Source organism: Neocloeon triangulifer, unplaced genomic scaffold (assembly GCF_031216515.1).
Source record: "Neocloeon triangulifer isolate White Clay Creek 2 clone unplaced genomic scaffold, ASM3121651v1 ptg000014l, whole genome shotgun sequence".
NCBI lineage: Eukaryota > Metazoa > Arthropoda > Insecta > Ephemeroptera > Baetidae > Neocloeon > Neocloeon triangulifer.
The window spans coordinates 4,652,415-4,675,250 of record NW_026775556.1 but is presented as its reverse complement, the minus strand read 5'-3'; the positions used below and the strand labels follow the sequence as shown (position 1 = coordinate 4,675,250).

Sequence of the window (22,836 nt, the reverse complement as noted above, 5' to 3'; positions counted from 1 at the left end):
GTACTTTGCTCGTGATTTATACGCAAACGCTGGTTAGCAAAAGCGCGCACCTCATCAAAAAAGCTGCTACCGGGTTCTTCAATGAGCGTATCGTGTATGTTTACTGTCTGCTATAAAAACACAGGAACAGCGAATTGTGAACTCTGCTATTGGTTTATGTTTACGAAATTTTATTGTATATAAACGGTAGTACAGTAAAAAAGCCTATTAAGCATTCTATTTATAAACGCTGCAAGAAATAATTATAAAATTAATTTTATAGAAAGAAATCATTCTTTATTTAAAATTTAAATACAAAATTAAGCGCTCTGACTACGCAAAAAAGGAATATCTTATCTACTATTAATGACAATAATGAATTAAATTCCTCAAAATTCAATTGTGACCAACAAGGAAATTCTTAATATTTTCCTCAAAATTCACTTTATTGTTTTAACTTTGAAGGTATAGATGGTGTGGGTTGTTGAGGTGTGGTGCTTTTCGAGTGCTATCACTATCAGTTTAATGACTCAGTGACGTCAGGTGCTGATAAATAGGCGCGCTCGCGGCCAGATAAAAATACGGACGTCCATTCCTGGTGCGCGCCCTCGCAGTTCCTCTCTCACACACACAGCAGAACTCAAAACCAAAACACAAAGTCGTTTCTTCACAGCAGCAAAATGAGAGACCGTTTGGCCGAGTTGCAGAAAAACATGGTTGAGGAGGTAACGAGATTTGCTGTCATTGAATTAATTTTGTATTGGTGCGTTTGCATTGTTAACATAAAATTAGCAGGGCAACGACAACGCAGAGAGCGACGTCCTTATTCAAATCTCTAAAGAGCCCGCACCAAGCACAATGACAGAGTTTTTCGCAGAGGTAAAAAAAAAAAAAATATATATTAAATGGTGCCTTTTAAAAAAAATGAACTGTATTTATTTATTAAGGTTAGTTCAATAAGAGAAAATTTGGAATTAATTGAGAAAGAAGTAAAAAACCTCGTCCTAATCCACCGTACCATCATTGAAGCACCAAGACCCTCTGAAAGTAAATTATTTTTGAAGTTATAGTTAATTTTGTTTCACATATTTGCAAAGTGTCTAAAATGCAGGCGGATAATGCTGTGGAAACTGCTAGAGCACTGGCAATGAAAACCTCAATAAAAATAAAAGGTGATATGATAATTAATATTAACTAATTTATTAAGGAAAATTTTTCAAACGTAAAGGTCTTTATGAATGGTGCGTATAAATAAAATAAAATTATTTAAAGATCATTTAAAATGTAAATAAAATACTGCTACGTAACTACTATTTTTTAAATTCATTATTTGAAAAAAGGTTTTAATATATATTATATTTTTAAATTAATGTTTACAATTAATATGATTTTTTTTTCCACATAATTGTTTTTACAATACTACTGAAAATTTATTACAATGCATTATTTAAAATCTCACAATTTTTTTATAATTATAAAGTAAAAATAAATTAAGTGCACTAACCAAACATTAAATTAAATAGCATTGTCTTCCAAAATGCCTGCACAACAAACGTCCTCCTCTGCAAGAATATTGGCCGTCCATGAGAGCACGCTGGGGATGCAATTGAGGCGAGTGATGGAATCTCTATATCAGGAACAGGAGCGGCATAAAGAAAAATCAAGAGAGATGCTGAAGCGGCAACTGAAAATAGTGCGGACGTCTTGGGAGTCACGTGGCGAATCAATGACAGAAGATCAACTGGAGCAAATGATCGAAAATGGGCAATCAGTCTTTACAGGAAATGTATGTTTTGCAACTTCAACTTGTATTATACAATTTGAATTTTTTAATCAAGTTCAAATTAAAAACAGATAATGTTGCAAACTTTGGAGGCTAAGAGAGAATTGGAGGATATTCAAAACAGGCACGATGATTTGATTGCGTTGGAAAAGAGCATCGCCGAAGTGCACGCCTTATTTGTTGAGATTTCACTATTGGTTCAAAATCAGGCAAGTCTAAACAAAGCGAGATGATTTTCAGCTATAACATTTCAGAAAGATTTATTTTGATTGAAACTACAAGAAGTGTGCACATTTGATATGGAAATGTAACACATACTAGACAACACGGTCAGATAGAAAAGCAGCAAATTGTCTTCAGTTGAGGGCTGGTCGAATTTACAGGGGTCCAATGCGGTTGACGCGGACACCGTGTCTGCGGCAATTGTTGCAGGAGCAGCTATCAGAGGATGAGGAGGAGGAGCTGTCAGACCTCTGGCACTGGATGCACTGGTAAGAGCTGGAGCTGGACGAGGAAGAGCTGTCAGATTCGGACTCCCAGCTGGCGTGCTCGCCCCATCTGTGCTTGCACTGGACATTGTGCCATCCGCGGGCGTTGTGTTCGCCAGAGGCCGAGTCGGAGGAAGAGCTGCTCGAGTCGGAGGAGGATGAGGAGCTGGAGTCAGAGGAGGAAGAGCTGTCGGAGGAGCAGGAGCAAGACCAGGATCCAGAGGAGGAAGATGAGTCGGAGGAGCAGCTGTTGTCAGCCTGGATGAAGGCGACGCAGAGGGCAAGGCAGATGGCGAGGGCGAATTTCATGGTTGTTGGTTTCTGTGGAAAAGAAAAGATTTAGAACCTGAAGGGCTATTTCTTTTGCTGTTTGCTTACTGAGAAGCTGATGGTTCAACTATACTTGACTGGGAGAGAGGCTACTCTTTTATACTAGGAAATTGTTTATAAGTTTAGAGTTGTTCCGAGATAAAAGTTTTCTAAATGCGGATGAATTACGGAGAGCGATAATTATTTTGCAACGCTAGAATATTTCATCGCACTCTGCTTAGCTGACGTTGCTGTTTTTAGACAGTTTCTTTGTTAACAAAGAAGATATTTTTTAGCGCTATTATTAACCTTTGCTTGAAAAAAAGATTGATTAGTAGATGGTCTGGGAAAAATCATTTTTTTTTTATAACTATGTTGTATTGCATTATATTCTTATAATTATGTTAGAATACGATTCAAAAAATTTCACTCTCTTTACTCTTGTTCTTTATTCAAAACATTAATAAAAATATAAATTAGGCACAAACTTCTTTCCATTTGATATATAAACATTTTCCACTTTTCTTTGTATTCTTTTAGAGGAAAAAAAATTTTAACTTCTTCTAAAAATAAAATCTTTCATCTGAAATTTTTATTTAATTTTAATTTAATTTTTTAAATATTGTTGATCACTAACAAGTAACAACATTAGGATAAAATAAAAATTAAAAGAACAACTGAAATCTGTTTAAATGGCTATAAAAGAGTCATTAAAAAGTCTCAAGTGATAAAAAAAAATTAATGTGCCAAAAATATGATAGTTTGTAGTTTCAAACATATTTATTTAACATCAGTAGGACAATGACACAATTCTCAAGGACCCCCTTTGCTAAAACTAATTTTTGATGTTTTAAAAACAGTGGCAGAACTTTTTTGCCACTTTCCAAAAACAACCAAATTAACTCAATAATTTAAAAAGTTAACAGCGCATAAAAAAACAGAAGTAATAAATATTTTGTTTCTAGTTTAAATCTCTCTCAATGAAACTATTTTTTTATTTCTTTATTCGCAGGGAGAAACTATTGACAATATAGAGGTCCACGTTATGAAAGGGCAAGATTATGTTGCTGAAGGAAGGAAGCAAGTGCAGGAAGCGGAGAAAAAGCAAACCTCCTCTCGCAAGGTCTTGTGGTTTTGCAGTTTTCTTTCTTCAAAATAAACTAAAAACTGTTTTATATTTTACAGAAAAAGATCTTTTGCTCTGTTATAGCAGTTGTTGTGGTCATCATACTCATTCTAGTTTTGATTTTTCTTGTGCCTTAATTAAAACGCATTTTGAGATTAAATATAAAAAGCTTTAAATTTATTAAACTAATTTTTCTTCCTTGATTTCAACCTTAGGCAAGTATCTCTCTTCAGCCTCTTTGAGCTCTTCGTCGCCTTGCAGTCGGAAAACTTCTTTTACTGGAACAACCTATTTAAATAATATAATGTAGACAAGAAGTAACAAAAATTCAAAAATACTTCATTCTCAACATTAATAAGTGACTGTTGCTCAAATATTTTGGCACTTGTCTCCTGCATTGCTCTCGTCGCCGCTCGCATGTTGTGGTTGGCCCAAATCACAGTGGACACTCCAACGTGCTTGAATTTCTCAGTCGGCACTTTGTAGTACTTGGTAGGGACAATAACCACTGGTGCCTTTTAAACATGATTTCCAATTATTTTCTTAATTATTAATTTTCTATACTTTATTGTTCCAATGCCTCATAAACGCCTCAATATCGGCCAGATCGCTCCTTTTGCTGTGCACTAGAATGGCGTCAGCGCCTGCTGTGACACAAAATTCTGCCCTCCGAAGGGCCTGTTCCAGACCCCAACCGGCGATAAAGGCTTCCATTCTTGCCACCACGCAAAAATCAGGATCAGTTTGATGATCTTTACATGCCTAAACAAGTTCTTTATGATATTGAATAAATTCAAATTGTTTCAAAAAATTAGTGACTTATTATTTCTTATCTTCATAATTGCTGTATAGTAATTACCAATTACCATAATAAAAACAAAGCATTTTGATTTAAGACGATGAGCACCACCTTAAAGTTGACAAAAAACGATTTAAACTATTAAAACCTGCTTTTAACAATCAAATAAAGCTATTTTAAATATTAAATTTATCTAAATATTTAAGATGATAGTAATTTTAAAAAGTTTTTTAAACTCATCTTTTGAATAGAAAAGATGATTTAATTAAATTTATAATTTTAGAAAATCTAAAAGAAAAAATTAATTTTATTCGAAAATCGTCTGCAATTTTTTACCATAATAAACCCATCAAATAGTAGAATCACTAAAAATAAATAATGAATCATACCTGGATTTTGAGCGCAAATTCTCTGATATCAGCCAAGGGCTGTGCTCGGTCGTCCAGCAACGAGTTGGTTTTGGGGAAAAGTTTGTCCTCGATACAGCAACCAGCCACCCCTCGTTGCTCCAACTTGCGCACCAGTCGGCGCGCGTTGTTGAAATTGCCGTAGCCCGTGTCGGCGTCCAGCAAAATCGGCAGCGACGTGGCGTCGGCCATGAACTCGACCACGTCCAGCACCTGCGTCCACGACGCCTCGTTGCTGTCCCGGACGCCCAGTTGCGCAGAGATGCTCAGGCCGCTCGCCCACACGCCTTTGAAACCGGCCTCGGCCACGATTTTTGCGCTCAGCCCGTTGTGGGCCTCCATTAGAAAGGAGAGGTCTTTGGACTGCAGCATTGCTTTCAACTGGGACGTCCGGCGTGGCGACCCAGCAGTAGATGCAAACAGACGTGAATGGGTTGGAGCCACTGAACAAGTTTAATTATTTAAGTACTGAGTTTCCAATATGGAAAAAACATTGATCGTAAAAAAAATTAATTTTACGGATGGAAAATTTTATTTAATATTTTTATTCTCTGATAAACTAATTAGAATTTTTAATGGGGGATAAAAACGGATTTTAAGAATGATTTTCAGATAATATATATTTTTTTTTAAACGACGATCAATAACTATGTTCAATATTTTAAAAATTTATGGTGTTTCTCCTTTGAGTTCTTGTTTAATGAAAATTGAAAAGAAAAATTTTAATTTATCTTTTTTTTTTAAATTAAATTTTTATACAACGTACGCCAAATTAATGCAGAAACCAATTAAATTTACCATAGTTTGTGAACCATGATTATTTTAATAAAACTAAAAGTTATTTACCTTGGCGTAACGATGAGCTTCTCAAAAAGATGCTCATAGTTGGAAAGTCCAGTATCGTCTGGTGGCCAGCCCAATCGTAAGTGACCTAATCTAACGCCCATGGGTCACCTCAGGTCAGCGTTTGTGTCCTTATCAATCACCCACTCGCATTGTGACCAAAATGTAAGTTTCGGAGCATCCGTTTCTTCTTTTCATTAAAAAGTTTATATAAAAAAATTAAAATTGGTGCAAACATGAGCCCCCTGTCAATTAAAAAAAATGCAGCCTGAACTCCACCTGAGAGAAGCCGGTTACATAGTTTTAAAGAGTCAGCCCTGACTCACAATCAGTCAGGGTACTTAAAAGCTTATCACTCTGAATTTATCATTTTGTGTTAAAATTTTGTCCATATTTTATAAAATTATAAATTAATTGACAAATATTACAAAAACTGCTCATCTAATCATCTTGCTTTATGTGTTGTAACAATGGACAAATAAACAATAAAAATTATGGCATGATAACTAAACATATAGTGTAACCATGACTGTTATTCATGTAACTTTATGATTATGATTTTTATGAATTTATGGCAAATGTATCATTTTATTTGAGAGAATTATAAACTATTGACTCGCTTATCCATAGGTTTTATCTTTCATTCAATCAATCATTTCATATAAAGGTATAATTATTCAAGAAAATATACAAAATTACAAAAAAAGATTTATAATAATGAAATAAAGCAAGTTCAAAAAATACATTATCATAAATTATTATAAAAATTCAAATATTTAATAAAATTAAAGCTTGAATTTTTTTTATTTTTTAATTTTTCTTAGTCCTTTATTTGATCAGTTGCAATATATTCGTTTTTTAATATTATAGAAAATTAGAGAGTTAATTTTAACGTATGTATATCATTGTATGAGTTTATCTCAAGCATTTTATTTAATCAGTCGCAAATATATTCGCTTCCAGTTGGCTAAATTAACACGCCATCTCAATCAGAGTGGCAAAACTAAATGTGGAGCGCGGCTGCGGCTCACGGTCACTGCAAAAGGCCGCCGGCCACACCAGATTTTAAAGCCTCATATGACTTTTTTCGTCAGCGGCAGGAAGAAACAAAACCAGTTGGCGTGATCTTTCGACTTTGTGTGACGAGGAAACATGAATTCGCTCCGTCGCACTTTGCTTCATAGGCCTGCGAAAAAGATTTTCGCGCGGCTCTTTGCGTCAAACAACAACAGCAACGCGCGCGTCGGAATCGTAGGGGTGCCCTTTGAGAAGGGTCAGGTACGTGTGTAATTCCAACTCCATTTATCTGCGATTTTTGTAGCAACTCCTTTGATTTGCAGCGCAATTCAGGAGTCAGCCGAGGACCCGGAGTTCTCCGAGCAGGCGGAATTGTCCAAGATTTGCTCAGTTTTGGTAAAAAGTGATTAAACTTAATTTCCAATAAATGCAAATTTAGATATTTGAGCCAAATAAGGAAATTGCTGAAATTTTGCATAAAAAAATATTTTTAGGCTGTGACGTCAAAGATTATGGCGATGTTGATTACAAAGTTGAGCAACCGGGGACACAAGTTAATAACATGCTGGAGTATGACGATTTTGCATCCTGTATGGAAAAGGTTGGCCATTTTTCAATACATTAAAAATCTTTAAGTCTTTAGTTTTTTTCATTATAATGAGAAATGATCTACAGAGCTTATAAAATAAATCTTTTTTTTTACATTTTAAATTGACTGAATTTATAAATTTGTACTATTTTTCATTTCTTAGGAATATAAAATTTTATTAAATTTGAGTTACAAATTAAAGGTTTCGAGCACCGTGAAACAAGTTTTGAGTGAAGGCAGACTTTGTCTCTCCCTTGGTGGCGATCACTCGATGGGGGTCGGCACCATCGACGGCCACTACCAGGCCAAAGGTGACCTTGCCGTCCTCTGGGTGGACGCGCACGCAGACATAAACACAAACGCCACTTCTCCGACTGGGAATTTGCATGGAATGCCTGTGGCCCTCTTGGTCAAGGAGCTGGCAGACTACTGGCCATATTTGCCTGGAATGGACTGGCAGATGCCAAAGTAAGAATGCTAATATATTATTTTAATTTACCTTTAATCACTCAAATTTATTATCTAATTTTAAAATAAGGAAAAGGGTTTTTTAAGAATAATATGTTAACTTTAAGTTGTTCTATATATAAAAAAATATACTATTTATACGAAAATTAAAAAAAAAATAAAACCACATTAAATTTTCTAATACCCCAATTAATTTAAAATTTTTAAATTGATTTAACTTCATTTAATTTGTTTACAATTTTTTTGATCAGACTATTAGTTTATCTTAATATTTTTGGATCATTCTGACCCAGATTATTTATTTCATCCAATAATTAAACATGTTAATAATATAAAGTATATTAGTCTGGAGTCTGAACAGTCTAGATTGTTGACTTTAAAAAATTAATTTGCATTGAAATAATTAAATTAAAATTTTATTCTATAAATTACTTTCTTCTCACTTTAATAAACGATTTTTTTTAAACAAATGCCACTAAGTGGAGATAATTAAATATTTAAAAAAATTCTTGTTTCATTTTAGATAATAAGTTTTTATTCTCAAAAAGTCAAAAGGACTCTTTTCTTGCAGAAATTAACTTTTTTTCGGTTTTCAAAAAATCTTGTTGAATTATAATGGTGAAACTTTTGTCTATTTTATTAGACTATCAATCAAAAACATCGCTTACATTGGGCTGAGGTCAGTGGACGAATACGAAAGGTGAAAATTAAAATATCAATTTTTAAATTTGAATAGTTAAATTTTTTTGTTAATTAGTTTAATTCTGGAGAAATTTGGAGTAACCGCGTTCTCCATGGAAGATGTGGAGCAGTACGGAGTTCACGAAGTGACCCGAAGAGCCCTCGAGGCCATCAATCCTCACGGCGACCGATCTCTGCACGTCAGTTTTGACATTGACAGCCTAGACCCGATTGAGGCGCCCAGCACAGGCACTGCTGGTAAAAATAAAAAAGAATGAAAATCTAATTCCAAAATTAACAAAATTTTCATTTCAAGAGCGTGGTGGTTTAAGTTTACGCGAGGGGGTGCACATCATGGAGACAGTTTTCGCATCCGGAACCTTGGGAGCGATGGACCTGGTCGAGGTCAACCCTGGAATTGGGTCAGAGAGGGACGTCAAGATCACAGTGGAGGCGGCCAGACAGGTCGTCAGGGCTGGTTTTGGCTACAAGAGGAGGGGTATGCGACCTTTGCTGGCACAGGAGATACCTGGCTTGATAGTAAAAAATTCATCACAAAGTGAAATAAATTAATTTTGCACATGTAAATAGTTGCAGAGGGAAAATAATGCTATTGTTTAAAATCTGTGAAAACCAACTTTGCTCAAAACCTTTTCCATTGCTTGAACACAAGCATTAAAATTGTAAAAATATTGTAAGTTATCTGAAAATTTTAAAGAAGTTGAGAAATTTTTAATTTTAATGAATGTTATAATTATTTTCTGTGCCAAAATTTTCTGTCGTAATATTTATCAGATCAATAGGACAGGTTAATCGGTCTTTTTACTTCTTCAAATTACAAATCTGCTTCAAACCGTTTAACGGGGATCGATGTTGTTTATACTTGTATTTTCTAAAATAAAATTTTATTACTGCTAGAACTTTTAGGAAGTTTGATTAACCAAACCACACTATTTGAATTAAATCAAATTGATTTTAAATTAAACGCTGACGTAAAAAGTGGAAAAATCCCTTAATTGGAGTCTCGTTAAAAATTGAACTAATTAATTTTTGAAACTTATAATATGTTTTATTTATTAAATTAATTCATATTCTATTTATATTCCTTTTTTAGCTCGTGGGGTTTTTAAATATCTGATAATTTTTTTTAAATGAAGAACATTTTTTTTTTGAAAACAAATTTCAATGCTAAATTGTAACATCATCTCATCTCTCATTGCAAACAATCGCACTTTTCGCAGCCTTGCTTCGTTTCGCAGCTTATTTCAATGAGAAACAAATGAGTGTCGGCCCTTTCGTGACGTCACGCGTCTCGCCCATGTCTCGTCAAAAACGCACATGGGGACTGTTGTCAAATTGTAAACACGAGTGGATTTTCTTCAATTTTCGTTCGTTCCAGTTGGAAAATGAACTCTTTTTCCGAACTTGGTCTGAAGGAGTGGATCGTGAAGCAGTGCCAGAAGGTTGGCATCGAAAACGCGACGCCCATTCAGCGAGAATGCGTGCCTCAAATCCTGGCCGGCAAGGACTGCATTGGGTGTGCAAAAACAGGCAGCGGAAAAACCCTGGCCTTCGCCCTGCCCATTCTGCAAAAGCTCAGCGAGGACCCTTACGGAATCTTCGCTCTTGTCCTCACACCCACCAGAGAACTTGCGTTCCAGGTGAGTTTAAAAAACTTGAAAAATAATAATAAAAATGATCGAAATATTTTTAATACATAATTTTCATAATTATATCTCAGATTGCTGACCAGTTTCAAATCATGGGCAAACCAATCGGTTTGAGGCAGACCGTCATCGTTGGAGGCATGGACATGGTCCAGCAAGGAATGGACCTGTCCCGGAAACCTCACATCGTTATTTCCACCCCGGGAAGGTATTAAAATTTAAAATTCACTCGAAACACAAAAGGTTTACGATTTTATTTTAAATCCACAGGCTTTACGACCATTTGGGCAGTTGTGTGACGTTTTCCCTCAAGAAAATAAAATTCCTGGTCATTGATGAGGCCGACAGAACCCTCGGAGGTGACTTCGATGAACAGCTGAAAAGAATTTTTGATGCTTTGCCGGAACAAAGACAGAATTTGCTGTTCAGTGCGACCATGACTGATAGTTTGTCCAAAGTTAGACAAGTTGCAAAAAAAGAGGTAAATTTTCATTAAAAAAGGTTTTTAAACTAATTTTTAATTGTTAACAGATGTTTTTGCATGAAACAAAAAGCGAGGTTGCAACTGTGGAAGAACTGAAGCAGCACTACGTTTTGTGTCCTGGTGCCGTCAAGGATGGCTATTTAGTACAGATTATCAGAAAGTTCAAAGAGAGTCACCCGAGAGGGTCCATCATGGTCTTTACCAACACTTGCAAGTAGGAATTATTGTTTCATAATTAATGCTTAATTTCACTTACTTTACCTTTTGTTTCCAGAAATTGTCAGCTTTTGAGTATGACTTTGAAAGAAGTGGGTTATGATAATGTCTGTCTCCACGGAATGATATCACAAAAGTTGCGACTTGTTGCTCTCAACAAATTTAAATCCAACAATGTTAAAATTTTAATAGCCACAGACGTAGCCAGCAGAGGTACGTCATTTTAAATGTTTATATCGAGTACCATATTAATTTTTTGACATAGGTCTTGACATTCCTGAAGTTCAACTTGTGATCAACCACTCAGTTCCAACTGTGCCAAAAGAATATGTGCACAGGGTTGGCAGAACGGCCCGAGCTGGTAGAGGAGGAGACGCTGTAACTTTGGTCACCCCCAATGATATCAAGCTGATCCAAGCCATTGAAGAGTTGATCAACACAAAGTTGACAGAATACAAAACAGATGGTAAATCTCACTTGATTTTTAAGTAAAAAGGTTAATTCGAATGTTTTTGAGTAGAAAAGGAGGTGTCCAAGATTTTCACTCAAGTTTCTGTCACAAGAAGAGAGGCTGAGATTAAGTTGGATGAGACGGATTTCTTTGAAAAGAAGGAGTTGAACAAACGGAAACAATTCATGATGGAGGGCAAAGATCCTGATGAGGAGATGGAGAAGAAAAGCAAGTATAAGAAAAAGTTGCGAAGGCAGAAGATAAAGGCGGCAATCAAAGCTCGAACTGAGAGGAAAAAGTTACGAGAGCAAGAAAAACCTGCCAGCTCTGTTGCAGATTCATGATAAATAAATTCTTATGAGACTGTTGAAATTTTTAAAAGCATTGATTTTAATTCAGGGGAGAGTTTTTTAATCTGTAGTTTCTATTAAGCTCGCTATCTTTTTATCATGATCAAAAAGGGGGTATCCTGACAGTTTATAAAATAGATTTGGCTGGCTCTATTGTTACATTTGAATCTGTTGGATGCTCTTACTAAATTAAAATTTCTGGCAAATTCTTAGTTGTTGTGAGTTTATTTGTCCATGAGAGAGTAAACAACGCACAAAAATAATATTCTCACAAAATGCGGCACAGGTGAATACATAGTTTAAAAGTTATAACCACAATAACTTGTTTAGGCAGTTATGAAAATATCACAGGAACATGAAGGTGGTGCATATCAGCTCAAATGCATCACGTCGACTAAGCTAGTCTGTTTCACCCGCTTGATTCCGTAGTCCTCGAACGAGTCCCTCGTCTGCTGCAAATCACACACAGACCGACTCCGCTGCCGCTCATACGACACTGGACCCTTGGGCTCAGAGCAACTCTCCTCAGGGTCAAGTCTGACATCAATTTCGTCCTGAGCCCTCTCAATTTCAGAAACATTTACACCCTATAAATTTTAAAAATTACTACCAAAAGTGTTGAATTAAAATTAAAATTGCCTCAACTGCTTCAGACCGGAGGGGATTATTTTTTCCATGGACATGGCTATGTCCATTATCATGATGGTTGTGTCCCTTATCATGGCTATGACCCTTGGCATGACTGTGCTTTTTGCCGTGACTGTGCCCCTTGTCATGGCTGTGGCCCTTTTCATGACTATGGGAATGCCCATCTTCACAGGTGAGGTCCTCGGTGCTGCTAGTTGGGGTGCGGCTGCAGCAATGCTGTTTCTGGCATCCCAACCCTTGGCACATCAGGTAGCACTCCCTCACTTCAGAGCTTCCGTCAATGGACTGAAAATTAAGTAATACTTTATTATATCCTATAAAATTCATAGTTATAAATAAGAAATTTTGGAGTGCCGGAATAGGGCCGAAAAGAACAAGGCCGAAAATGGCTGAGCGGAACAGGGCCGAAAAGGAATAGGGACGAAAAGGAACAAGGCCGAAATACCGGTGCAGACAAAATAGGAAGAACCGGTTTTTTAGGAAATCACCGTGATTACCGTGTTATGTCAACCCGCCATCCTTACAAGAAACGGGACGTCTCGGGAAACACATATCATCATACTTTTAAGTCAAAGTAAGAATTATCTAAAATATTTAATTTGTGGTAAGGAGGAATTTTTTAAATTTAACATTGTTTCATGCTATGGTAATTTTAAAAATACAATTTTCTAAAATGTATTTTTTCACAAAATTAGCCGAACCAAAAATTGATAAACGTTTTACCAACTCTCGTTCATATCACCCCAATTAAGATATTATGGGAAAATAAAATCAATACGTCAGTCGACATAAAAATTTATATTGATCTTATGGGAAAAGGTTAAGAAGTTTTATATACAGAGTAATTATTATCATAAGCTCCTCATTTATAGGAAAATTTTAAGTGAAAAAGAAAAAAAAACAATGATACATCGCCATACATATAAGTGATAAGTTTAGTTTCCTGGGCAAATAATTTCTTATAAGCTCGTGTTTTCCGAGTTCCGATGCAGTATGGTTTTTTATTCTGTACAAGAGATCAATTTATCTTTATCTTGTGTTGTCCCCCAAATATATGTGATTTTGTGGTTATGCGTCTCGCCTACAATGGAGATTTTTGCCATGTCTTTTGCAAAATCAATTTCTAAATTTTCATCTATTTTCCTATGTGAAACGGCCGCATGAAGGATTTTGGTATTGGCGTGCAAAGACGCGCTCGCGGTTATCGGTTATTTTTCAGCTTTCGGCCTTGTTCCTTTTCGGCCCTATTCCTTTTCGGCCTTGTTCCGCTCAGCCGTTTTCGGCCTTGTTCTTTTCGGCCCTATTGCGGGACTCCGAAATTTTTGAATTATGATGCCAATCGGCGTTCAGTAAATGGAATTATTGTATTATACTTTTATTGAACAATTAAATCTAGTAACAAAAATATATTGAGGAGATCTGGATGAGATGAAACATGCAGTCAATTTTTGTGAAATTTTTTAGGTTTGTTTTTTCTTATTTTTTAAATTAAGATTTTTTATTTTTTCATACTGAGACACAGATAAATAAAGTTTTTTTTATGAAAAATTAAAATTTTTTGGTGACCCTATAAAGGGTCGGTTTCAAGTCAAAACGAGTTAATAAAAATTTAACAAAATATGTCTTACTTTTGAAAATTCTGGTTGCAAAGTAGCTTGGGTGACTCCTCTTTCATGGAAAAAGTCCATTAACCGCTCTTTGATGCTGATGTACTCCTGCAATTTAAAAGAAGTTTATCAAAATCATCTTTTTTCCGTCACGCCAAAACGTTTTCCTCCTCACATCATGGGTGGGTATGACAATGTGTGCCGTTGCGAAAACCTTGGTCTGCGTTAGGCACCAGATGTGCACCTCATGGATGTTTTCAATGCTCGGAAACTCCTTGGCCAGGTCTTTCTTCAGCGACTTGATGTCCATGTAGCCAGGAATGGTCTGCAGCAGGATTCGGCTCGACTCTCTCACTGCAGGACAATTTAAAAAGTGACGTGAATATCAAATCAACACTCTCACTATATGGGTAGCTGAGGGCCAAAAGAAGCAGACTGGAGACAATTGAAAGTCCAGGGTCGATGTACTTGGCAAAGTGCGGATCCGTTTGATAAACAATCGCCGCACATACAATTACAAACAGGCAGCCTTGCAACAAAGGCTTATTAATACATTTATTAATTTGAATTCATTTGTTCTTGTACTGCTGACGTCGCGAAACATCTCGCGGGCGCCTTGTCTTCTTTGGGCCGAGTGCAGGTGCGCCTCGGCCGGTTTGGTTTCGACTTCGCACTTTTCGATTTGCGAAACGGCGTCTTCTCGGACGACCGCTCGTCGTGCAGACAACTGCCGACTGCCCACCCTGACATTTTTCTCGGTCAGGTCGCGGTCCAGAACGACGTTACCCTCAGCATTGACGTGCAGAAAACTGCCCTGGTGGAAGGTGTACCCTGAAAATGCCAGGATAAAAAAATGAGAATTATGCTCAAAGGCGGAAACGCTGTTCATAAATACTGTATTTTACAGAATCATTAATTTATTTATGTAAAATAAAGACGAGATTTTTTATTTTTTAATTTATTTTTAATTATTTATCAATATAGTGAATTTCTGGTGCTAATTCATTCAATTTTTTAAAATCAGTCAGTTTTTTGGTACATTTTATGTTATATGTTATATTATTCATAAATTTTATTTGTTTTGAAAAAAAATATGCGAGTTATCAATCCTTGAATATTTTTTAAATAAATATTTGGTATATCTATCTACCAAGTGAAAGAGAAAATTACTAATAATAAAAAAATATAACATTTAACATTGATAAAAGTATAAAAATATTTTTAAATATTTTTAAACAAGTAAAGTAAAACAATTTAATTGAATTTTAAATAATAAATAATTGTATTTAAAAAGTTTTAATATGTACAATAAAAAAATAATTAATAATAAAATATTATAAAATTAATAAATTTTTTAACTTAAGTATTTTAATAAATTCATTTTATCAAATTAATGTCTTATTAATTCAAATTTACCTCCAATTAAAAAGTAGCACGCGCCATTTAGAATGAGGCCACAGGCCCCAATGATCATTACGTGGAGCGGGTAATGCATGGCGTCCGAGTGTCCGATGTGAAAAAGCGTCTGCACCGCCTCGACGATCAGAGAAAAACACAAGGAGGCGAGGAAAACAGTGCCGACCATCATGAGCAAAACCTCGATTCGCGCCCATCCAAAAGTGTTTTTCAGCTTCCGCTCCGAATTAAGAAACCCCTGCGGAGAAAAAGAATTCATTGCACGCGCCAATTGCAGCGATAAAATTTGATTGAAAGCGTGCGCATGAAAGTGTCAATCGGCAAAACGTGCGCAGTGAAAGAGAAACGGCCGTAATGAGAGAGTCAATGAGTGTGACGTGAAATGTAGCAAAAGAGAGGCGGAGTGGAGCAGTAGGACTCACCTGTTGGTTACGGTGCTTGTTGTTGCGGCCGCAGCCCGGCCGCTCGTGGTCCAGGGGTGGCGTCGCACCCTCATTCTCGTCGTCGCTGTCCGTCGTCTTTGCAGGAGCGTAATACACGCCCCGGGCGTGCTCCTTGCCATACTATTTCAAAAATATCATATTTCATAATGTTCATTTATTCAATTTCCAGCCTATCAATTTTTAATTTCTCAAAAATAAAAGTGCTGGATTATAAATTTTTACTAATATTTTTGTGTTTTTTTCTTGCTCATTGCATAGGGCGCACCAAGGGGTGAAAATTTTGGCGGAAAATACAAATAAATTTTAGAGCTTCACAGGCGCTTCATAATTCCAAATTTTTTTAACTACGCGGAAACATTTAATTTTACAATTACCAATTTATTTTTTAAATCTTTCTAATGAACTTATTTCAAATCTATAATATTTTTCTTCTTTTAGTGTCACATAAAAATCTTCCGTAATTTGAACAACTTGACAACTTCCATCTTATCGTGGAGATGAAAAAATATTGAAATTATTATTATTATTGCTGTTTATTTGTCCACATTGTTACAAATACATTGTTTACATTCAAAATGAAAATAATTATTTAAAAAGTTTTTTTTTAAATAAATAATGTTTTATAAACATAATTATGAGGGTAAAAGTTATTTTTGTTATTTTTCATTTACCGTTTCTAAAGAAGTTCAGTTTGTAAAAAACAATGTGATTTATCTGTTCACATTGAAAGCGATCATCTTTCCAAAGATGCAAATATTGACGCAGTGGCATTTTTCTGCTTATTTATAGTTATTTTACCTTAACAGTGATAAGGCAGCCAGTGAGGGCGATAAGGTTGCACAGAGTGTGGTACGAATCGACGAGCAGAGTGAGCGCGTGCGTTATGTGGCTGGCGACGAGCTCGACCAGGAAAAAGAGGATGGTCAGGGCCATCATCAGGTACAGTGGCAGCGGCCGCAGCTCCCTGAACCATTGCTTCACCGACATCACAGCCGGGTTTCTTGCAGGCTAAAACATAGAATAATAAATTACATATCAGTGAGAAATAAAACACATTAAAAAATGATGAAAAAAATAGTTACAAATTTCAATATTTGAAGGGTACCTACATTTTTTTAAATTAAGCTAAGACTTCTGATAATTTTTTTATAATTATTGCAAGTTCTTAAAATCATTTAGCAGTTTTAAATTTTGAAATGAAAAAATATTTAAATGTATTTCTTTTATCATTAACATACAACACACAATATCAAATTCTTAAAAAGTATAGATTAATAAAAAAATATGTGTTATAGCAAAATGAAAATTAAATAGATTAGATATAGTTAACTAAATTTGCCCATTTCACCCATCTTAATGATTGTAAATGTTAAAAAATGTATTATAAAAAATTAAAATGCAAATATTTGTTTAATGTGAATTTAAGCATCCACATTAATTATAGACTTTTAAGTGTTTTGAAGCATTATAGATGAATTAAACCAGTGATAAGTTTACTTATGAAATTAAGTAATTTTTAAAACTTTTAAAACATTATAGAGTTTCGGTTCTAAATGAAATTTTGGTTTTCTATACACGTCAAATAGAAATATAAATTTCCAGGCCAATGACTCGCCTAACTTTTAAACCAAGCTCACTTCCTGAAGTTGATACGGTCATCCTGGTCGAGTGACTCTGGCTTTGTTATTTTGTACTTTTACGATTGTGCTGCGTGCAAACAGTTCAAATGCAACATGTTTCAAGTCAAAGTTCGGATATTAAACTGAGTCACTTGAACCAATACTCACTCAGACACAAATTGGCTCCGAATCGTACACTTTTCGTCCCTTGGTCACTCTTATTAAAATATTTCCTATACTAATGAGTGGCCGCCAGCGTGACCAGTTTGTTACAAAACACTGCCAGAGAAGAACACAATTTTCTCACACACTTCTCGCGTTTTGCGCACGACACGCTCGTGTTCCTGTATACGCAGTGTGTTACTCTTTTAGATTAAGAGCAGAAAAAATCAAACACAGATTACATTTTGACCTGGAAGATATATAATTATTCTCATCTTTTATCTCGGACACCGAGGAAAAATGACCACCTATTATTTTACCGCTGTTTTATCGTCTGCTTTGAAAATATAAATTGAGATTTTTTTCTAAATTGAAAGAAGAAGTGCGTCGCTGAATAAATATTTAATTTTGTGCGAATGGAAGAGACGGACAAACACGTTCCGAAAGCAAACAAAAATCGCTTAAGGTATTGCGCGAGATCGATTTTCTTACATTGGGGGCTCTATGCAAATAAAGGCCGGGCACGTGACGGATTAAAGACGGATTAAAGCCGATGAACACGTGCCACCTTCTGTGTATGCATCTAAATACCTGTGTAAAACAGAGGCGGTCTAATTAAAGACGATTACGAAAAAATCAATCCTTCTTGAGTCCAACAGGTTATAGGTCTAGCTTTGTAAGACAGTTTTTAAGTTTTAATTTATAAGATGTGTATCAGGTTTATCTTATCTTAGAGTTTTGTCAAAAATTAAAGCGCGTTTGAAATCAGAAGACACTGATAAGTTTAATAACCTTCAAAAATAGAAATCAGATCAGTAAATATTTCCTGAAAATAATTATGATCTTAATTAAACTCCTTTTATTACATTGAAATGAAGTTGAATTCTAAGTGTAATTTTATTATTGAAGCGGTCTCATACATTGCATCATTCATTTTTTAATAGTTATATTATGGTTAATCCTCAATATCTTTCACTACTTATTGCATTTCTTTCTTGTTTCAGACAGCGAGTTTTAATAAAATTCACAAATCAGATTCTATCAAATGAACTCTTGATTTTGCAAAACATGAATTACATTTTACCCCAATTACGTAACAGGCCCATTGATTACCTGGATAAATCGTCCGCCTGACAAAGGCTTTGTGTTTTCCCTGGAAATTTTGGCAAAGGTTGGGCACTTCCAAGTCTTCCAACGACGATCTTGATAACTGAGCGTCTACACAGAAACTGAGATAATACTTAATAGAGGCTCTCTCTATTAGTGGCACTGTTTGGAATTGGCTTTATTGAATGATTACAGCGCGGGACTTCGCTCCCAGTCAAAGCACTTTACTAAAATACTATAGCATAGATTTTTCTCCTTGGCAGAGGGACCACCCTTTTCACATTTGCAAGCGGCCGTCGTTCTCTCTGCGTTTTGTTACCACATTTTTTTTATAGACCACGCTTGTGATTTTTTTGGAACCAAGGTCAGCAAGAGTAGCTAGAAATTTGCATGAACTGATAGAATAGAGGTGGTGGGTTAGCTAATTTTAGATAAATTTGAATAGGAGAAAATAAATAATGTCTCTCAGTTTCGGTGTCATATCAATTAATTTATTTTGTTTTTACTAAATCTTTTGAAATACTTTTTTACTTATTATTGAGGGTTTTATTAAGTTTCTCAATATTTGTTGGTTTGTAATTTTCTGCTAATTTTGGTGGCTCATTTAATTTATCACTGACTGCGTTACAATGATATAATTATTTGTGTATTATTTTGCTATTGATCCCTTTTCAAAACGCTACATCATGATAAGAGGATAATAGCAATGTATACAATTGTTCAACCCACGCATCAACCCTTTCACTTGCCCGTCTAGAGTGTCTAGACTAGTTTTTGCATAGCACGAGAAAAAAGCAAGCAGGTCAAGCAAGCGAGCAACAAGCAATTTTACTGCATGCCTAGCACTCTATACACTTTGCAACCAGCGAGGAAAGTTTTAAAATTTATCAAAACAAAAAAAAATATGATAATTTCATATCTAAATTTATCATTTTTCGAATCAGAAGATATAATATAAATTTCAAATTGAGGAAAAAATCAATGAATATCCTTCATGCGCACTTTATGCACTTAATGGTTTTTAGATTTAAGAAATATGTTCATGAAATATTTAATTGAATTCTTTGGCAGTCTGCCCTTAATCGACCTTTCTCAGGTTTGCAAACAAAGTGGGCGCCGTTGTTCAAGTATGTAAGTGAAAGCGCCAATGAACTTGACCCTGGAGAATGTTTGCAATTTAATTCACGGGCGGCGGCCTGTGTGTTTTCTTACCAGTTGACCACTGCGGTAATTGAGAGGAAGAAGGAAGTTTGATACAAATTATTGTAACAATCAATGTGACTCGCTATAGGATCAAGCACCGGGAACTACAGTTTCATGTTTATTGATTGAGCACATTCGTCATATTTATTGTATTACCATTTCATAGCAATTATGACGATTTTACATAATGATTTATCCATTTTTTACGCTACAAATATAAAATCTACTTAAAAGTTTAGTAATTAAAAAGTTATGAGGTTAAATTTAAGTAAAAAAATTATGCTTCCATTTTTCCTAATTTTATGTATCAATTTAATTTTTAAAGCAACCTTCCTTTCATTGAAAAAAAAAAAAAAAAATTCACAATCAGAAATCAAAATAATGAGCACGGAAATCAATCAGTCTTAAAATAATCTCACTCATTGTCAGATCTTATTGTCAGCTCTATAAAGCGGCTTTTGATCTCTTTTGGTTCAGATCTGACCTAAACCAACAAAAATAATTTCCAACATGATCTAATTTTTTGATTTAATAATACAATTAAGGGTGTTAAGTCATAAAAATACTTGTGGTAGCTACTGTTTGTTTACTTGTAAATAAATCAAAGGTTGAATTTAATAGCACGTACTTTAATTTGAAATACAATTTCAATTCTGTTTGGCAACACATTTAAATTAATATAGAAAAAAACGCAGTCAGCAAACGACACAGGAGCGGCGAAATTGTGCCGCAGCGATGCAGCAGCAGAGTCAGAAGTGCCGTTATTTGATTTTCTATTCATTGTCCCGGTCGCCGCTGATTTGTTTACGGAGAGCATTTTTGTCCAACTATGTATACGCCTCGCCCATAAATAGTGTCACGGACCTTGTTTGGCATATCAAAATTAAATATAAAGTTTATTCCCTCCATACCTTTTTCCATACCTTTTAAAACTTTTTAAAAGTAAAAATCTGATAATATTTTTAGAAAATGAAAAGTGAAAAATAAGTACGGAAGAAATAATTGACATCATACCAGCATTTCATATTAAAGTGTTCAAAAGCACTTAAACGCACTGCAATGTTGTTATAAGTTATAACGCAATCATGTGCTGGCACAGAATCAAAATTAATAATATATGCCACCGTGCACGACCTTGCTATAATAATAAAAGTGAATTTAATTAAGGAATAATTGAAAGCAATATTTTTCACATTGGATTTATTTTTAAAGTCGACTTTTCCTCTGTGGGTTTTGTTTATTATTTCATAGGATAAACAATATCCTGCTGTATGATACAATAAATTACTCTCTCTATAAAACCAAAGTGCCAAAGAGGAAAAGAAGACTTCAATTAGAAAATTGTAATATACCAAGAAAAACAAACCTTTGAGCGTGAAATTCTTTTTAAAACACGTTATTTAACCTGAGATTGGCTTGCAAATGCAAATTACATTATTTATTAATTAATTTATTAATTTTTTTTAAGAAGATTCTATCAGATTATAAAATTATTGAAGAAAGAAGTGAGGCTGGTTGTTTAAAAAGTTTTTATTAAAAAAATTACTTATTGTTAGAATATTAAGTCACAAGTTAATTTTTAAACTTACTTTAAATTTTATCCCTTACAGTGAAGAATAAGATTTTCCATCCATATTTATGAGTATTATTTATTTAGGTTATATTTTGTCTCTCAAAAATTTTCCAGACATGTGAATAATTTGATTTTTTTTTATCACATTACATTCAGCTTTCTGCACGTGACATTTTTGAAGGGTTCCCATTATTCCATCATCAGAAATTTGTTTGTAGGGAGTATAAATATTAATTGTAAGAAGGTTATAAAATTCACTTAAGTCATTGCACTGTTAATTACAACGTCAATGTGTCCCTACAACATTATCACTTCATTACTCCCTTCAAAACATTTTTTACGAAAAGGCTGTTAAAAAGAGGTTGAGTTTGATAAAATGTAAAAAAAAAATACAACTAACCGGTGGTGTGTTGGCACATGTTGGTGCCACTGGTGCTGGTGGTGAGGAATCCTCGGTGCTCGCCATAGTGACCCTGCCCGGGTCTAGGCCAACCCAAGTCGCATGAGTGTCCAACCGACTGTCCGGCAGAACAGCGAGTGAGACCGAATCGGAGACACGCGCGCGCACAGACCAAAATAAAACCCTCTGACACGCCGTGCGGCGCAGCATCCGCTGGAAAGTCGGCGTGTTTATATAAATTATATTCCCCTCCGCGCGAGTAGCGATAAAAAAGGCCGCGCGGGAATGTAGTTCACTGGACGGCCGCGCCGCCTCTCGGCTACAACTGACTGACAATGAGTGTCACCACGATTAGTTAGCAGCGAGCCTCTGATTTTTTATCCAAGCATGCGAACGTGCTAATTGAATCTGGCGCTGGATTTCGGAACGTGCTGCTGCTGGTTGTTCTCACGCTTCAGCTTTGATACATTTTAATGGGGACTGAGGATATTGGCAAATTAGCGAAGTGAATTTTAGATAGAGATTTATTTGTTTTAAAATAAATTTTTTATATAACATAATTATTGGGGTCACTAATTTTAACTTGAAAAGTGCTTTTAAAAGGCAGAAATAGTAATAGTACCATGATTATAATTATATCATTCTCTTGTTTGAAGTTTTATTTATTATACTTTATAATAATAAAATATGACCTATTTAATTGTTTCATGTGTGCTAAAATTATTTTAAATGACGTTAAAATTATAATAAATTTAATAAAATAATTATTAATAAAATTTAAAAACATTTTGTTATATAATATTTAATTTTAATAAATCTAATATTTTATAATTTGTTAACTATGCTTTGAAATGTATGCTTTTTTTCTTAATTAATATATACATTTCTAAAATTATTAATTTTTTTTATTAAAAAACAACGAAATGTATAGCAAAATACCTGTCAGACTATTTTACTTTGAAATTTTGTGCACTGTAATAACGCTCTTTAAAAATTTATGA

At 34.8% G+C, this 22,836-nt stretch overlaps 6 protein-coding genes across 12 annotated transcripts; 3 read left to right on the top strand and 3 right to left on the bottom strand.

Moving 5' to 3' along the window:
• Positions 1-480: 480 nt before the first annotated feature.
• LOC132199438 (syntaxin-1A-like) lies at positions 481-4,511 on the top strand. Of its 3 annotated transcripts, none has more exons than XM_059624141.1 (8): positions 481-704; positions 772-858; positions 927-1,026; positions 1,077-1,151; positions 1,503-1,765; positions 1,834-1,975; positions 3,576-3,682; positions 3,745-4,511. In XM_059624141.1, the coding sequence occupies exons 1-8, from the start codon at positions 660-662 to the stop codon at positions 3,820-3,822; spliced, it is 897 nt and encodes a 298-aa protein (XP_059480124.1). In that variant the 5' UTR covers positions 481-659; the 3' UTR covers positions 3,823-4,511. The 3 variants fall into 3 exon arrangements, with proteins under 3 accessions (XP_059480124.1, XP_059480125.1, XP_059480123.1); XM_059624142.1 differs by having other exon boundaries at positions 495-704; positions 775-858; positions 1,834-1,971; positions 3,572-3,682; positions 3,745-4,508; XM_059624140.1 differs by having other exon boundaries at positions 496-704; positions 1,834-1,971; positions 3,572-3,682; positions 3,745-4,507.
• LOC132199439 (uncharacterized) lies at positions 1,996-2,738 on the bottom strand. The gene is made up of 2 exons (XM_059624144.1): positions 2,629-2,738; positions 1,996-2,571 (listed from the first exon to the last, which is right to left on the bottom strand). Exon 2 carries the CDS (start codon positions 2,557-2,559, stop codon positions 2,140-2,142), a length of 420 nt encoding a protein of 139 aa, XP_059480127.1. The 5' UTR covers positions 2,560-2,571; positions 2,629-2,738; the 3' UTR covers positions 1,996-2,139.
• Positions 3,847-5,851, bottom strand: LOC132199436 (phosphoenolpyruvate phosphomutase-like). The gene is made up of 5 exons (XM_059624139.1): positions 5,738-5,851; positions 4,874-5,334; positions 4,250-4,447; positions 4,024-4,200; positions 3,847-3,973 (listed from the first exon to the last, which is right to left on the bottom strand). Exons 1-5 carry the CDS (start codon positions 5,772-5,774, stop codon positions 3,866-3,868), a joined length of 981 nt encoding a protein of 326 aa, XP_059480122.1. The 5' UTR covers positions 5,775-5,851; the 3' UTR covers positions 3,847-3,865.
• Positions 5,852-6,797: 946 nt separating this feature from the next.
• LOC132199435 (arginase, hepatic) lies at positions 6,798-9,409 on the top strand. Its single transcript, XM_059624138.1, has 7 exons — positions 6,798-7,012; positions 7,075-7,147; positions 7,246-7,352; positions 7,543-7,808; positions 8,452-8,508; positions 8,566-8,747; positions 8,806-9,409. Exons 1-7 carry the CDS (start codon positions 6,887-6,889, stop codon positions 9,060-9,062), a joined length of 1,068 nt encoding a protein of 355 aa, XP_059480121.1. The 5' UTR covers positions 6,798-6,886; the 3' UTR covers positions 9,063-9,409.
• Positions 9,410-9,802: 393 nt separating this feature from the next.
• Positions 9,803-11,869, top strand: LOC132199434 (probable ATP-dependent RNA helicase DDX49). The gene is made up of 7 exons (XM_059624137.1): positions 9,803-10,150; positions 10,231-10,364; positions 10,427-10,637; positions 10,688-10,854; positions 10,915-11,069; positions 11,122-11,322; positions 11,377-11,869. Exons 1-7 carry the CDS (start codon positions 9,896-9,898, stop codon positions 11,649-11,651), a joined length of 1,398 nt encoding a protein of 465 aa, XP_059480120.1. The 5' UTR covers positions 9,803-9,895; the 3' UTR covers positions 11,652-11,869.
• Positions 11,870-22,022, bottom strand: LOC132199433 (uncharacterized). Of its 5 annotated transcripts, none has more exons than XM_059624132.1 (10): positions 21,836-22,022; positions 16,570-16,779; positions 15,751-15,891; positions 15,329-15,566; positions 14,498-14,743; positions 14,316-14,441; positions 14,088-14,266; positions 13,934-14,020; positions 12,297-12,590; positions 11,870-12,244 (listed from the first exon to the last, which is right to left on the bottom strand). In XM_059624132.1, exons 1-10 carry the CDS (start codon positions 21,899-21,901, stop codon positions 12,029-12,031), a joined length of 1,803 nt encoding a protein of 600 aa, XP_059480115.1. In that variant the 5' UTR covers positions 21,902-22,022; the 3' UTR covers positions 11,870-12,028. The 5 variants fall into 5 exon arrangements, with proteins under 5 accessions (XP_059480115.1, XP_059480116.1, XP_059480119.1 ...); XM_059624133.1 differs by having other exon boundaries at positions 12,303-12,590; XM_059624136.1 differs by lacking the exon at positions 21,836-22,022 and adding an exon at positions 18,666-18,766.
• Between the last annotated feature and the right edge of the window lie 814 nt (positions 22,023-22,836).